At 38.3% G+C, this 18,231-nt stretch overlaps 1 protein-coding gene across 1 annotated transcript in view; it reads left to right on the top strand.

Annotated features, from left to right (window-relative positions):
- Positions 1–16,472: 16,472 nt before the first annotated feature.
- mRpL47 (mitochondrial ribosomal protein L47) overlaps positions 16,473–18,231 on the top strand; it is a 90,949-nt gene continuing 89,190 nt past the window's right edge. The window contains exon 1 of the mRNA XM_090387995.1: positions 16,473–16,582. Coding sequence (XP_090244121.1) covers positions 16,518–16,582 — 65 coding nt within the window. The 5' untranslated portion in view covers positions 16,473–16,517. The remainder of the gene's footprint in view (positions 16,583–18,231) is intronic.

Genomic DNA, 18,231 nt, shown 5'->3' with positions numbered 1-18,231 from the left:
CCAGTTTCCTTCCCTCTTAATGACATCTGTTTTTATCATGCCATTCCAACTCATTCTTAGTCTACCTCTTGGTCTTTTGTCCCTTAATTGTAAATCAAACATTCTTCTTGGCAAACGCTTCTTGTTCTTCCTCTTGACATGTCCAAACCATTTCAAACGGGACCTATCAATCCTATTCTGGAGTTTTTCAACCTGAATTCTCTCCCTCATCACATGATTCCTGATTTTGTCGCCTCTTGTCTTTTCGGCTATGCCCCTCACAAATCTCATTTCTGAAACCTGCATTCTGCTTTCATCCTTTTTTCTCATAGTCCAAGTTTCAGATACATACGTCACAATTGGTAGGTAATACGTCTGGTATATAGCCTTCTTATACTTCAGTGGTATGTTCCTGTTCCAGATCAGTTCTCTTATCTACCTATAGAAATTCCCACCCACTTGTATCCTTCTACTTATTTCTTTGTCTGTCACTCCAGTCTTTGTGATGGCTCTTCCTAGATACTTGAAGTTGTTAACCATTTTTAGCTCTTTCTCTACCATTGTAATGTATCCGTCAGGCTCACCACTCCTATTTAATTACTTCACTCTTCTCTTGACTGAAAACCAATCCAAATTCATTGGTCATACTAGCCCACATATCAACTTGCCGTTGCACTTGTTCCTTGCTGTCTTCCCATATACAGAGGTCATCTGCGAAGAGCATGACTTTAATTTGGTCTTGTTCAAATTGTTTCGCCGCTCTACATTGCACATCATTCATGAAAGCTATGAACAGTAGTGGTGACAAGACGCCTCCTTTCCTCAAACCTATATGGTATTAAATTTAATAGTTAGGGGGTTGAGAGGCACGGAGAAGAAAATTCCGATCTTAATGTGAATACAAAATACACAGCCGCGAAGGCCAGGGGCTAACACGTATAGAGATGATAACAAGCAGATATATTACAGGAATAAATAAATTGCCATTAAGTGATATAGGACGTAAAACAAATGCTGAAAGGCGCCCCTAACGTATTGATACTGTCTTCTGAAATGAATCTTTCCCTAGGGGATTTCCACGTTACCTCGTTAATGTTAAACTTCAATTTGTTTAACCAGTGCTGTGCGAGCCTGATTCGTTTCAAAATCGTCTTATGAATTTTGTATTTATCGAGGACGGCGCTCCCAGAATTTTTCGAAGACGACTAAAGCAGTAAAAGGTCGACTGGTTGTTGTAGGATTTTAGGCGCATTAGACCATATTGAGCCATATATATTGTCTGTAAATGTGTGTTCTGTGGTCGATTTGCTGTTTTCTGGACGAAAAACCCATGCTGCCTTCCCCTGAGAACGACTAACTCAGCAACGTTGTGAAAAAGGTCCATAACAATTCTTTGCGTTATTGACGGGATTCAAACTCAAGTCTTTTCCACTCGGTGTGGGGAGGATGGCGATTCTACGAACTGTGCTACCCACGAGGGCAAATCAATTTGCTGAGGAGTCATTAAGCTTTAATCATCATGTAGCAATATAATATCTACATTACTAAGAGAGGGCTATAACCCCTTTAGTACCTACTTGAGACCCCCCCCCGTTCTAGGATGATCTAGAGTAGGGTTGACCAAAACGTATTGCGTGTGTTCTCAGGTGGATTTTCTGTTTGCTGGACGAAAAACCCGAATTTCCGGGAGAAAAAACCATATTGCTTACGCATGAGACCAACTAACTCAGCCATGTTGTGAAAAACGCCCATAAAAATTCCTTCCGTCATTAACGGGACTCGGACTCAGTTCTTTTCCACCCGGTGTGGGGAGGACAGGGATCCTACCAACCGTGCTACCCACGAGGGCGCTAAACCCACAGTTTAAATTCTACTCTTACTGCCCCAGATTTAAACATGACAGGAACCTAAAATTCATTTTTTTAAATGTTCCTTTATCAAAAGCGCTTAGAATAAAATTCCTTTGTATAGTCAGAAAACATCTGGTGTCGCCAAGAATGGATAAGTGGGGTGGATTTATTGATGCCGGTAGATTCTGGATCCGCCCCTAGGTGACATGCGATGCATTTCGAACATAATGTGTGGCACGCTAAGGGAAAAAGTTGGCTACACGTGAACTAGACTTTCGAGGCAGCACGTCCCAATCTGCGAGGGCACAGATAACTTATCAAGTGAGACACAACTTGGTGAACCTCACCATACTAATTATAGTGATCACCATTAAAATTTGACAAACATCTGTCTTGATCGTGTATTGATTAGAGGGGCTATAGTCCCTGTAGCCCATACCTGGGAACTCCCCTGATTATCTATATTTTCAGTGATAGAAATCTGAGTGAATCTGAGAAAAATTTCTGAAAATTTAAAAACACGCTTGGTATTGTTTATAAAAAATGTACTGTACACGGGAATTCATTCCATTATTAAAAGATTTGATGTAAAAATTGAAAATAATCAACACTCAGTGGATGAAATAGTACAAAAATGCACTATTATAAAACGGGTGTCAATTAGAGGATTTTTTTTTTTTTAATATGAAGTTCTAAAAGTTTTTATTTGCACACGTACAGTATGGCTTTTTTTTACAGTTAGAGAAATCTTGTAGAAAGTGTTTCAGATTTCTTGTACGGTTCTTAAACGTTCTTTAAGAAATGATCAAATTATAGGAAGGAAGATTACTCTGAATACACACAGCGGTATCTCGCAGCAAAGCGAGTTCCATTGTCACAATAAGTCTTAGGTTTCATTTAAGTGAATGCAGGTGTTCATTTAATATGAGATACTTGAGAACAGGAAAAATAAGAATGCACTTAGTGATAGAAACAAAAAGAAGGTGCTCATACAGAAGTGTGAAACCTCTTCAAAAACATAAAGCAGTGTCACGTAAATTTTTTTGACCACGAATTTCTTGGGAATCCTAGTTTATCTCTGCAGATCACAGTTTGTGGCTTATAAGAAGCAGTTGATGCTACATTTGGGCTGAAAAACGTGGTCTCTGTCTAGAGACCACGTTTTTCAGCCCAGATCCAATACATAAGGGCTGTTCTAAGAGTAGTGGAAAATTACTGACTGGTCTGTCTAACTTCAGGAGTAGGGGAAAATCATGGAGGTAATGATCAAGGGTGGAATTCAGGATCATTTGGAATCAGGTTGGAATCACAAGGAAACTCCTTAGATGGACAGCTGGATAGCCTCGGGGCAAGAGGCAGAGGGTTGTGATAAATGGTTATTCCTCAGATTGGGTTCATGTAAGAAGTGTGTTCCCCAGAAATCTGTATTGGGACCATTGTTGTTTTTGAATTTCTTAAATGACATCGATGAAGGGACAGAGAGCGTAATGTCTAAATTTGCAGATGATGTAAATATTGGTAGAGTAGTTAATGATCACCTCCAAGCAGAGGTTTTTCAGAGTGACCTAAATTGACTTCAGGGATGGTCAGAAAAGTGGCAGCTATGCTTTAATACAGCAAAGTGCAAGTCCTGGGGAACAGTAACCCCAAAATAACTTATACACTTGGTGGAGTTGACTAAAGTCGGTAGTGGAAGATAGGGACTTGAGAGTTACGGTACGGTCAGACATGAAGTTCTCCGAGCATTGTAGACAGGTTGCAAGGAAGGCCCATGATGTCCTATTGATGATTTATGGAATATTTGTTAGTAGAAATAAGGACGTCATAATCCCATTGTAAAAGACTATTGTTAGACCGCACTTGTCCAAAGTGTTGAGACTGCATCTAAAAAAAAAAAAGGCATCGAGCTTCTCGAAAAGGTCCAGAGATGGGTAACTCGCCTGGTGAGATCGACAAAAGGATATCTTTATGAGGAAAGACTTCGAATATGTGGGTTGCACAGCTTATAAACTAGGCACCTCAGAGGAGACTTGATTGAGGTGTTTAAGGCTCTGAGAGGCAATAGTAAAATTAACGAGGATGAAATTTTCACAGTTATAAATGGTTCTAGAACTACAGGCCATAAATTCAAGTTATGGGGAGAGATGTAAAACTTCCTGGATTCCAGGAAGTTTTATTTTAGCCAGCGAGTTATAAATGACTGGAATAAGTTACATGGGTGGTTGAGGCTGACAGTTTGGGGAAATTCAAAGGTCAGCTGGATAGTTACCTAATGGAGGAGGGAAATGCATAGGCTGTCTATTTTTTTTTTTCTCTTATTATTATTTATTTTATTTAATTTTTTTATTATTTTTTATTTAATTTATTTTTTATTATTTTTTATTTTTATTTATTTATTATTATTTATTAATTATTATTTATTTATTTATTTATTATTTTTATTTATTTATTATTTTTATTTTTATTTATTATTATTATTATTAATTTATTTATTATTATTTATTTATTATTATTTATTTTTATTTATTTATTATTTTTATTTATTATTATTATTTTATTTATTATTATTTATTATTATTTTATTTATTATCATTTCTTGTTATTTTTTTGCCTTAGGCTTAGTCAACCTTGCACCATATGGCCATTACTGTACTAGAGTGACTTAACTCTTATTAATTTATTTATTTTGTTCATTTTAATTTATATTTGCCCCTGGACAGCCTGCTTCGCCAACAGAACATTTACGAGGGCTATTCAATAAAGAATGATGATAATTTTTCATGAAGAACCGTACTGCTTGCTATTTCTAACTGAGCTGAGGAATTTAAGACCAAACCAAACTGCATCACATAGCAACTGCGCAGTTGATTCTTGCGCACGGTGTGACCTTGGCTGTTGGTCAAGTTTATGCCTGTTCAATTTTGCCTATGTAACAATGAACGTGGCACGCGAGAAACAGTATTTTGTTCACAAATTTGTTTCCGTTTCAAGAAAACATCAGCTGAAGCGTATGAAATGTTAAAAGAGGCTTATGGTGAATCTACGCTTCCATGTAGCTCAGTTCGCAGGTGTTTTAAAATGTTTAAAGATGGACGTGATTTAGTCACAAAAATTGGCATTCCTGGAGCTCCAATCACTGCTGTCACCACAGAAACCATAAACTGCTTCTGTAATAAAGAGAGAAGATCGTTGAATAACAGTGAGGCAACTGGCAGATATGTTAGAATATCAAACATATGTTAGTAGGCAGCAAACACGGTTTTCTTCATGGCAATTTGCATATGACACGTGTTTGTGCACACTGGGTTCCAAGACTACTCACACGTGAACAATAGCAAGTTCGCGTGGAGGTTTGTAAGGAGCTGCAACGGATGGTTACCGAAGATGGTGAGGTTCTGCGCATGGTAATAACGGCGGATAAGACATGGCTCCATCATTTCGACCCAGAAAGTAACAAAGCTCTGTTGGAAATCTACGTCATTGCCAACACTGAAAAAAGCAAAACTTGTGCTTCTGCGTGAAAAGCTGTGGTCACATCTATTTTTGACATTCGAGGAATGGTTTACCAGTATGTTGTGCCACGTCATGCGACTGTTGCGGGACCTAGTACAGAACACTGTACTAAGGTCCCGCTTACTTTTCGCGATCACATTCTTCTCAAACTACCACAACTGCATGCAGTTGAGTGGATGCTGCTTCACGATAATGCGAGACCACACATTGCTCATACTCTTGTCGATTACTTAGCGAGCATTAATATCAAATGTGCTCCTCATCTGCCATACAGCCCTGACCTGGCAGACTGCCATTTTTTTTTTCTTGTTTGCTAAGTTAAAGAAGGAGCTCCAAGGAAAATGTTTTTCCAGTTGTCAGAAGTTGTGAAGACATCGGAGGCAATTCTCAAACGCATGTAAAAAAATGGCTTCCACCATGTTTTTGAAGAATGGCAGAAACGTTGGAGTAAGAGCCTATCAAGTGGGGACTACTTTGAAAAGGACCATCAAAATATGGATGATTAATGCAGGTATGTTGTGAAAAAAAATATGATCATTCTTTATTGAACAGCCTTCGTACAAATACATTGCTTGATGCTTTTCATTCCATCCATAACTAGAAAATTAATACATGATAATAATTCAGTAAAGAACATAATGCTGTACTTGATTTAACATTATATCTGACTTAAAAATGCTTCTCATACTGTATTTTAAAATCTATCTCAGCTTACAACGTAAAGCTAAGTTAGATTAATTTTAAACCCCATATTAGCAAACTTATAATAAATATTGGTCATTTCCATATTAAAATGTAATCATTTTATATTGTTCAGCAACCATGGTCCTCGCGAATTGCTAGGTGGCTGTAATCACCATCCTTGCCACACCGGGTGGAAAGGCCCCCGTTCGAATCCCATCAATGATGCGGGGAATTTTTATGTGCGTTTTTCACCCCGTAATTGAGTTAGTCAGTCCCTTGCAAAAACATCAAGGTTTCCATCCCACCTGAAACTTGGGTGTTTCGTCCAACAAAAACGAGTTACCCGAAGAGACAACACACGTAGTTTATGAACATAATACACATTGGTGGATGAGGTTGTTCTCGGGTAACCCTAATGGGACACTTTTTTTCTTTCTTTCTTTCAGTTCTGCCACCATGGCGTTTCTGTACATCTTGTAGGTGCTTAATCGTTCATAGTCTCATTTCAAGGAATGACAATATTTCTGTAATTTTTACAGGGAACATCTCAGTGATTCACCAACCTGAGGGCTAGAAATGCTACTTGTGGTGATGTCTTTTCTTAACCACTAATCGACTCCGTGGTTTCACCTGCAGGTTTGCATAAGGACTTATCTGGAGCGCGTGAAAGGTCTCCTAGTGACTACATTGAACCACCTCAAGGTCCAGTATTCAAGGCCATGATAACTCAACTGGGAAAGGAGCATTACTATCAGGTAAACTGTTCCGAGTAACGTGAATTAGACCAGTAATATTAAATCTTCTACACTTTCTAAACGAGAAGTCATCTGCACTTTCTAATTAATTTTTGAATTGGAATTTTCTAATTTTTAAAATGATCTAATAAAGTCGTCGGTTTGTAAACATGGTTTGGACATGGCAAAACGTTTCCTAATGAAATATAACATAGAAAACTTATCAGGAACTACGAACTTTCATGCGCTGCAATAAAAATGTGTCATTATTTTACATAAATTAATTAAAAACAATAGAAAAGTTTTTAAATACCATTAATTATAGAGACACTTTAAAAGAAAAAGTCCTAATATTTTCAATTAGAGGTCGAGAGCAGAAGACTGAAGAGTAGGCTGATCTCATCAACTCATCCATCCAACCCAAAATAAATTTCATTTACCAAAGGGTGGGCCATGAACACTGATTGAACAATACTGATTCAGGTAATGGTATTTGAAGATGGCGTTCTAGGCTCTGAATTGCTTTAGATTTTCATCGAAGCAACTAAGGCCATGAGACTTAGTACATCGTGAATATCGCGTCTGTAAATTGTGCGTATTCTGTCATTGGATTGCTTGTTTTGCAATCTGATGACAGAATATTCCCAGTTTACAGTTTACAGACCTGTTTTTCTGGATGAAAAACCAGTATTCGTATTAATATTAACCATATAGTGCAAGGACGGCATGGCTATTGCTGCATTGACTTAAAAAAAATTAGCATTAGCATTAGCATTAGTAGAGGCATTTGATGCAAGAAAGCAAGCTTATGCAGCATCAGCCAAAAAAAAAAAAAAAAACCCACTTCCACTTCACCCCTCTGTTTGTTCAAAATACCTGTCCAGCTGAGCCTTAAACTTATTTAGGCTATCAACCTCCACGACAAGGGATGGAAGTCTGTTCCACCAACCAACCACCCGCTGGCTAAAGGCAAATTTCCGCACGTCTATCCTACATCTGTCTTTCCTCAATTTGAATTTATGCCCTCTCAGGTGATTTTTTTGAGCTAGAGGAAGAATCCCATCAGCATTGAGCATGCTTAAACCATTCAAGGCTTTATACACCTCTATCAGATCACCTCGCTGGTGCCTAGTCTCCAGACACTGTAATTTGCAAAACTTAAGCCTTTCTTCGTAAGAGCACCCCTTTGTTCCATTCACTAATCTTGTTGCCCTTCTCTGTACTCGTTCCAGCAGCTCTACATCCTTCTTGAAATGAGGCCTCCAGACCTGTATACAGTACTCTAGGTGTGGCCTGACCATCGCCTTATACAATGGAATAATCACCTCCTTATCCCTGCTGGAAAAATTCCTGTATATCATTGACAATACTACATGAGCTACTCTTGCAGCCCGTCTGCACTGCTCAGAGAACTTCATATCTGCCTGCACAACCACCCCCAAGTCCCTTTCATTCTCTACCACTGTCAGTGTAGTACCACAGTATTGATACGTTGTTCTGGGGTTGCTGTTTCCCATGTGTAGTACTTTACATTTGTCAATGTTAAACTTCATTTGCCACCTCTCAGCCCATCTGCTCAACCTATCCAGATCCTGTTGCAGCAGCATAGTGTCAGTAGTGTCCTTGACAACCCTGCCAACCTTTGTATCGTCTGCAAACTTGGACATTAAGCCCGATATACCATCATCAATATCATTTATAAATACAGAAAACAATAATGGACCCAACACTGAGCCCTGAGGGACTCCACTAATAACATCAGTCCATGATGAGCAGTGTCCATTGATTACCACTCTCTGTCTTATCCCCCTCAACCACCCCTTTATCCATAGCACAATTTGCCTCCAATGTCACACTGCTCCAATTTGTGTAGCAGTCTTCCATGTGCAACAGTATCAAAAGCCTTTCTAAGATCCAAGTATATAATATCAAAGTTATTCCCTGCATCCAGTTCTTTTGTGACTGCATCATAGTATCCAATCAAGTTGGTCAGGCAAGACTTCCCCTTAACAAAACCATGCTGTGTCTGAGCTATAACTGAAGTCTTGTCTAAATGATCCTGCAGTGCTTCTTTAACCAGTGCCTCCATTAATTTTCCTGGAACAGAAGTCAAGCTCACAGGTCTATAATTACTTGTGTCTATAATTACTATAATAAATAATAATGAATAAAGTAAAGTAAAATAAAATAGAATAAATAAGTGGATAAAAATAAAAACATATAATAAGAATTAATAATAATGAAATATAAACAAATATACATGAAAAAGAAATAAACAACCTATGTGTTTTTCTTCTGGTCTAGGTAACTGTCCAGTTAACTTCTCAATTTTCCCCAGATGTCAGCCTCAACTACCAATATAGGTAATTTTTTTCAATAACTAAGAATTTCATGGCTAAAAGAAAAGTTGATGAAATCCAGTTTAAACTCGTTCCCTTGTAATTTGAATTTTTGTCCTTAATAAATCACATTCATTCATTTTACTTTCTCCTCTCAAGGCCATTTGGACCATAATGAGGTCCATATGACGATGAGAGGAGAAATAAAATGAATGAACTGTAAGGTGTGTGGTTATTATGCTTTATAGCCCACATATTCGAAGTCTTTTCTTATACAAATGCTCTTTTGCAAATCTCACCAAGCGAGTTTTCAATCTTTGGACTCTTTCAAGAAGCTCCATGTCTTTTGTAGGTGCTATCTCCACATTTAGACACAGCATTCCAAGTGCAGTGTTAAAATTATACACTGGAGAAAAACCACAAAACTCCCACTTCTGGTTGAGAAACTCTGGTTAGGTGTGAAAATTCTATGAATCCATCTGGTGTAGACAGGAAGTATAATTAAACTATTGTATTAGGATCACCTGGAAATTAACCTTGCTAATTTCCAGGTGATCCAGGAAAAAAACCTTGCTATCTACGCCTGAGACCGACAACTTATCCACGGAGTGATAAAAGCCCATAAAAGTTCCTCGCGTCACCGACGGGATTCGAATCCAGGCCTTTTCCACCCGGTGTGGGGAGGGAGGTGACGATACCACTGCGTTTACCCGCGCACACGAGACAAACGTATAGCTCAACTTCATTCTGCGAAGGAATGATGATTCGCAAACTGTCGGGCATGCTCTCGGGGAGGGGAACGTTTCCCGAGAACCGCATAACTTCTCTTTCTTTTCCCAATTGCTAGACCACCTTGTCCATACGACCTCAGTCTATGATAATTTCGGTTTTGTGGTTATTTGAAGAGCAAAGTATATGTAACAACGTTAACACAACAGTAGGCGTGTTTAGAACATTCCGAAGGAAATGTTAAGAATGACTTTGTTGTTGGTATTGATTTTAGGAACACAAATCTTTCTGAAAGATTGGAGCAACCGAGCCGGATCTCGCATTCATGGAATCTGGCAATTCACATCTTTATTTGTGTAGTGGAAATACCAGCACTCTCTGAATTACAAACATCTAACTGCATAAAGTATAATTTTTTTGAACTTGAAATAATTCACTCGAATAAACAATGTGATTTTTTCCCTAGCCAAATAAAAATTGATAACAGCTGTATCAAAGTTGCTTAAAACCACGACAATATAAAAATATACGGAATGAGCATTATTCAGATTGTCATGGGAATGTCTGTTTGATGTTGGGGAGAAGATTAGTTACTAATCTTGCTCGCTAACGGCAAATAGAACGATAACATTCATGCTGCATGAATAATCCATTAAGGTGACTTATTAGATATCTTTTATATTGTCATGTTTGTAAAGAATTTTGATAGAGTTTTTATCCATTTGTATTTCATCAAGGAAGGAAATCAGATTGATCAGTAGTATGCGTTATTTAAAGTTTGCAACTGTAATCAAATTAGTATTAGCAGCGTCAAATGATGCAAGAAAGCAAGCTTATAGAGCATCAGCCAAAAAAAAGAAAAAAAAAATTATAACTGACACCTCCCATTTCACCTATCCATCATCTCCAACAGTTTGTATATTTCTTCCTTGAATTTATTCAAGCTATCAACTTCCACAACAATAGATGGAAGTTTGGTCCAACTATCAACCACCCACTGGTGGTTGATAGTTGGACCAAAAGGCAAACTTCCTCACATCTATACTACAACCATCCTTCCTCATTTTAATATGTGCCCCGTCATGAGTAAACTGTGAGCAAGAGGAAAAACCCCATCAGCACTGAGCTTGCTCGATCCATTCAAAGCCTTAAACACCTTAATCAGATCACCTCGCAGATGTCTGGTCCCCAGATGCTTCAAATTGCAGAAATGAAACCTTTCTTGGTAGAGCAACTCCTTTGATCCTCTCACCAACCTCGTTGCCGTTCTCTGTACTCGTTCTAGCAGCTGTACATCCTTCTTAAAACGAGGCTTTCATGCCTGTATACGGTACTCAAGACCATTGCCCTATAAAATGGGACAATCATCTTCTTATCCCTGCTGGCAGAATTCCTATGTATAATTGACAAAACCACTTTGAGTTGTTTTGCAGCCTCTCTGCGTTGCTCAGAGAACTTCATATCCGAATGCAGTACCACACAGTTGGTACGTTCTTCTTGGGATGCTGCTACCCATATGCAATACTTTGCAATTTGTAAATGTTAAACTTCAATTGTCATTTCTCAGCCCATCTGCTGAAATTTTATAGATCCTGTTGCAGTAACATACCATCATTCCTGTCATTAACGACGACCCTGCAAACCTTGGTAGCATCTGTAAACTTGGACATTAAGCCCGACATGCCTTTATCAATATCATTAATAAATAAAAAAAACTAGAATGAGCCCAACACCGAACCCAGAGGGACTCCACTTGTAACATTAATCCATGAAGAACAGTGCCCATTGATTACCACTGTCTTCTCATACTCAATCACCCGTTTATCCATAGCAACAGCCTACCCTTAATGCCGCACTGCTGCAATTTGTGCAGTAGTCTTTTATGTGAAACAGTATCAAAAGCTTTCTGAAATCCAAGTGCATAATATCAAAATTATTTTTTTCATCCAATTCCTTTGTGACCAAATCGTAGTATCCACTTGTTAAACAAGATTGGTCAAATTCTTAGTCAAACAAGATTTCCCTTTACCAAACCCATGCTGCGTCTGAAGTATAATTACAACCATGTATAGATGGTGCTGCATTACTTCTTTAACAAGTGACTCCATTATTTTTATGGAATAGAAGTTAAAGAGGTCTGTAATTTCTCGTGTCTGCCTTTGATCACACCCTTTGTGAATTGGGGATACATTTTCACATCTCCAAAAGACGTACCCGAATCCAAGGTTGCTCTCATAATTATGACTAGGGGTTTTGCTTACTTCCTTCGTAACCTCCCTTAACGTAATGGGATAGATTCCATCCACCCCAGTTGTCTTTCTTCTGTTTAACTTCAACAATTTCTCTTCCACTTTCCTCTCAGTTATTACAAAATCAGTTAGCTCCCTATTAGAGTTTGATAAACTTCTGGCCTCCATTCCCTAAAGAATTCTTTATGAGTGAATGTAGGTTCAAAGAACTCATTGAGTTTGCCAGCAATCTGAGCAGGATCATCAACAGTCGAACCATCGATATCAAGTAAATCAATTTGATTCATCCTAGTCACCGGAAGTGTTTACATAAGTAAAGTCTTTGTTGTCGTTCTTTGCTTCCTTAGCCAAAGATTTCTCTTGATCTGCCTTCGCTTGCCTAACCAATTGTGGCTTGATTACTGACTAATTTATAAGTACCAAATGCCTCTATATCGTGTGATAATTTATATGTATTCCACGCATTTTTGTGATCTGCCACAAGTCTTATCGGTTCATCTGATATCCGTTTAGGCCTATACATTGAAGAATATATTTTAGTTGGTATGAAAAGCATGGTTGCTTCTATGATTACTTCCCTGAATACTTTCCATTTATAATTTGTTGATGGTAACGGCATCAATTCGTCCCAATGTATATAATTTAAAAACTGTCTGAGACCACTGCAGTAATCTTTACGAAAGCAAAAACCCTCATTTTATCTTTGATGGTAGCTACATTTTTTCTCTGCTACATAGTGGTTCCTTTATCTGCTTATTCTTAATGCAGGAATATTCACTGCTGGTAATCAAGTCAAGAGTATTACTCACTATAGTTGCCTCTCCAACATTTTCACATCTGCTGTAGATAACATGCTGCTGTAGAAAGCAGCCATAGTCGTCCAATAAATCCACAAAAGTCTTTTTAGTGTGTGTGACCAAGACCAACCCACAAGTTCCAGTCTATATCTGGAAATTAAAAATCCTCCATTATGAGAAATTCTGAATTACTGGCCCAGTCGACTTTTTTTTTTGTACAGATGTTTGTTGTACTCATTACAGTCATTAGGCCGACAGCTAACTCCTACTCTCATTTTTGCCTTTCCAGCGCTTATGTCACAGACCGACTCAACATTGCGCTGTCCACCCATGACAACTGGATGCTCTGCCTTGGATTTTATGTTTCCTAACAGAATGACTCCTCCTCCCTTCCTATCCTGTTTGTCATTTGTGTACACATTGTACACAAATTCAAATTCTCAATTCCTTATATCTGTGTGACACCGTGTGTCTGATATCCCAACAATATCCGCCTTTGATATTTTGACCAGCACTTCAAATTCATGGAATATATTTATTATACTCCTAGCTTGGTGTACATGGAAGTATATATGCACTTGTTCTTACTCTTAGGTACTCGAACACAGCTCATTCATTTAGTTGTTCCATGATGACTTCTAGCAGTTCTTGATATCCCTAGCACTTTGCTTTCCAGGCTGCTGCTCATTCCAATAGAAGCAGTGCAAGAATCGCTTTCACCTCTGAGTGTGGCTGTTGTTAATTTATTAGTCTTACCACAGGTCTTTTTGAAGTGAAACTTCTTTAGGTGCGCTCCAGGCAGTTTTCACATGGAAGTAACTTGCGTTCGTGGATCGACAAAAAAACGCAACGAAAATGCTACCGTTGCCATAAGCAGTGGCGGATTACCCAGAAAAGCAATGAGGCATGTGCCTAGGGGCCCCAGGCTTTGGGGGCTCCCAGCCAAGATATTTTCATATAGTGTTCTAAAATAATGTTTTCAGTAAACATTATAAAAATCTTGATTAATTTAAGCGAAACATTCAAAAGTACAAAATTTCATTTATTTGCCACCTAACTTTTATTTATTTATTTTTTTTATTATTATTTTTTGGGGTCCCCAAATATAATTTGCCTAGCGGCCCCAACTATCCTTAATCCGCCACTGGCCATAAATAAACGAATTACAGGCACTGTGAACAGCCAAGTATTGTACTAGGTTAAATCCCAGTTCTTGTGCGATCACCGAAGTTTCGCAGCGTTAACCGCGGTTAGTAATTGGGAAGGTGACAATCATGGGAATACATGGTGTAATTAACTTTCTACCTTCCTTTTGTTAACATGTGGAAATATTCTTCTGATTTTAACGTATCGTTTAATTTTGTTAATTGGTAAGGTAATAAAGTGTAAATCTGTGCTTTGTACCTTTACTTTTATACCCTGTGGATAATATTCCTCCTATTTTTCGCTTTTAGAATCGCCGTTAAGAGGATTAAAATTCAATTCGTTAACATGATCACAACGATCGGCTTACTACTTATCGTATGTTTATTTGTTTGTTATTTGGTTTTTAGGAGCATTAGCAACTAAGGCCATATTGCTCCGGGAATATGCGGTGGTCATTCCCTGACCTTTCCGCATCCTCCGTATTTGGTGGTGACGGGCTCGAACCCCGGTCTAATTAAGAAGCGTGTGCTATGCACTGCTGCTCCTTCCCACCTGGCTACAAAGGCGCCTACTTATCGTATAGTGAACGCTATTTTGTTATGGGGTGTCCATCGTAAAGTGATTTAATCTTACTGTGAACCTTACATTTAATCTTACAGTGTTGTTGTTGTTGTTATTTAGGAGCATTAGCAACTGAGGCCATATTGCTCTTGGGATATGTGGTGGTCATTCCCTGACCTTTCCGCATCCTCCGTATTTCGTGGTTACGGGTTCGAACCCCGAGTCTAATTAAGAAGCGTGTGCTGCGCACTGCTGCTGCTCCTGCCCACCTGGCTATGGAGGCGCCATTTAATCTTACAGTGAATTGTCAATCGTAAAGCAGGAGTCCTGTGTAGTGCGTGTTGTAAGGCGTATAGCGCACGAATACGTGCAATGCGTCCGTGGATTGAAAATAATTGCCAAGAAAATGCGATACGAAATTATTCATCCCCCCCCCCTAACGACTGTACCACTCCGTACTCGGCACGAGCGACTAATGACCCAATTAGTACCCATACTTATTGCGTCATTCTCCAACTTATTTAATAAAAAATTTCGACGGAAAAGAATTTTTAATTCAACATGCCAAAGACTAATAGCGAGCCTTGTAAGGCGTATAGAGCACGTATACGTGCAATGCGACTACTGAAACCACCTCCATTGAGTACAAAGAAGAGATCTAAGCTCTTTCGACAGCGGAAGAATTTACACCATGTGATGTAGTTGAACAAAGAAGCCAGAGAAGGTCCATCCTCATCTTCAGTGCCTTACGTCTCCCCGGAAATGTTAGAAGTGAATTTGGAGTCATGGAAATTGATACTGCAAATGAAAACGATGAAGAGTCCTCGAAGCCGACCCGAAACCGACTGTCAGAAGTACTCCACCAAATCGTTCAACACGTAATGCACAGCAGGAGCAGCAACAACAGGATTTTAAGAAAAACCGAAGCATCCACGCAGTGTTTAAACGTACATTCGTACATTCCTGGATAATGATTTCAATTCAGTCTGTTCCGTGTATAATCGGCTTTGCTTCAAGAACGATGTGAAGATTGTAGCAGTTCGAGATTATTATTATTATTATTATTATTAGCCATATGGTACAAGGAAGCCTGAAGCTTATGCTGCACCAGCCAAAAAAAAAAAAATTCCCCAGTTACCCCCGTGTGTGTGTGTGTCTGTGTGTGTGTGAGAGAGAGAGAGAGAGAGAGGGGTATCACCAAGAAAGAGAAGAATGATGATATCCAGCTCAGGACCCTGGGTTTGCCAAGCCCATACTCACCAGATGTGAGCCCCCGGGGTTAAATGACGCTCTTCGTCAAATAGCATTTCCAAATGAGGATTTAAGTCAAATATCTGCCTGTAACAGCTGTCGTGGCTCTCTCAAGAACAAAGTAATTCCGGCTCTGTCGGAGTCAAATGGTTTTAAATATCATCTGATGCCACAGCACTTGCCGAAACTAGATTAGATAACGGAACGTCTCATATCTCCGAGGCTCCAATTCATGCAGATTCGTCGCTTGCGGCATTCGTATGGTCAATATGGGATCCTCGGTCAAGTGATAAATGTTTGCCTAAAGAAGTTTCACTTAACTTTCGCTCTGCGTGCTTGGCGCGCGCACACACACACACACACCAGCAATAGCAACTGTACTTTACATCTGAGAATAAAGATAATTAGAAGGTACAATCAGACCATGAATTAAAAATGTGTCCTGGTTAAAAAATGTCCGGTGTGTTGCGAGTAGCTGAAAGTTGACCGTCTTTTTGGATGTCTATGAAAAATTAGCAGTAGAAGCATGTCTCACGAAACACGCATGAAGTTCTAGCCATCGAAGCAGTTAGGCCTAAATGTAGTAAAGGATAATAGAGGTCGCTTCATGTGCTGTATTTGTAAAATGGTTGTTGTTGGGATTCAGTAGGTTGCACATGTTTGTGAATTTTGTAACGCCAATAGTATGATAAAAATACCTTTTTATATAATTGGTCGGCGGAAAAATTTTGCTTTACCGTTTTGTGAACGGTGAGTAGGTGCAGTATAATTTTATGCAGTATATTGTGTATACCATGCTTGAAGAATTTTTGTCATATGCCGTGTTATAATCGTATTTTTCGGTGTGTTTATTATTAATGTTTGCTACATCGGCCGAAAAAAAAAAAAAATAAATAATAATAACAAAAAAATAATAAATAAATGATAAAATAAATAATAATAATAACTGTCCTTCCCACTGCCAGAAGTTGCCAATCAAATTGCCCTATAAAAGTCTCAATCGGAGTTCTTACATTTAAACCCCGGGGGCTCACATCTGGTGAGTATGGGCTTGGCACACCCAGGGTCCTGAGCTGGATATCATCATCATTCTTCTTTTTCTTGGTGATTCCCTTTTGACTCTCTCTCTTTTGGGGTAATTCGGTAATTTTTTTTTTGGCTAGTGCTGCATAAGCCTCAGGCTTCCTTGCACCATATAGCTAATAATAATACTAATAAAATCTAAATAGGTGGACACTACAATAACTTCTTCATAACGAAAGATGGATTTTGATTATCTAACATAATCATTAAAATTATAATTATTAATCATTAAAATAACCTTGAGAAATATTTTATAAATATGTAATATTTGAAAAGCATCCATATCATGTGAACTTGATGCATTTCTCTAATTCAGTTTTTTCTTTGACTCTTTTTACGTTACATTGTAGCAGCTTTTTGAAATTAGCATTAGCAAGGGCACACAATGCAAGAAAGCAAGCTTATATAGAATCAGCCAAAAAAATAAAAAAACACAAACCCCACTTTTCATTTCACCCATTCACTTGCTCCAAAGTTTGTCTAGTTCTGCCTTGAATCTGTTTAAGCTATCAACTTCTACAATGACAGATGGAAGTTTGTTCCAGCAGTCAACTACCCGGTGACTAAAGGCAAACTTCTGTACATCTATCCTACAACTGTCTTTCCTCAATTTGAATTTATGCCCTCTCAGGCAATTATTCTGAGAAAGAGGAAGAAGAATGTGTTTGACAAAAATAACCTTTTCCTTTATTTGATACTTCAGTAACACGTCTATACAATAAACAATACCCATTATGTTGACCTTTGCTATTCCTGTTCAGAACAGTAGGAGAAAGGATACCATTCTAAAGAGAAAGGTATTCTTTCTACTGCTGTTCTGAATACAGAGCTGATTATTTCAGCATTTTTAATATGTATCTGCACATAGTAAATAATTAAACACTTTTTAAGCATAACATTTTAACTAATCAGTACTGTAGTTTGCTGACTATCAGTATATTCAACATGGGACAATGCATGCAGTTGCCTTATGATTCACGTAGTAAGAAGATTCCACTCTGTATGCGCAAGCATCAATTAGTAGCGTGTAGTTGGTACGTAGTGTGGTAGTAGTATAAATACACTTGTAATGAGCTTAACTAGCTTAAGCTCATTACAAGACAAAATCATATTAGACAAAATTATTGTAAACAGGTTCATTCAAATTTGTTTATTTTATATAAGCATTAGCATTAGTAGAGGCATATGATGCAAGAAAGCAAGCTTATGCAGCATCAGCCAAAAAAAAAAAAAAAAAACGCTCCCATTTCACCCCTCTGTTCATTCCAAATACCTGTCCAGCTCAGCCTTAAATTTATTTAGGCTATCAACTTCCA

This window comes from Mastigoproctus giganteus, chromosome 13 (genome assembly GCF_048544385.1).
Source record: "Mastigoproctus giganteus isolate SK-2022 chromosome 13, ASM4854438v1, whole genome shotgun sequence".
Classification (NCBI taxonomy): Eukaryota; Metazoa; Arthropoda; class Arachnida; order Uropygi; family Thelyphonidae; genus Mastigoproctus; species Mastigoproctus giganteus.
This window is presented reverse-complemented; position numbering and strand designations above follow the sequence as displayed.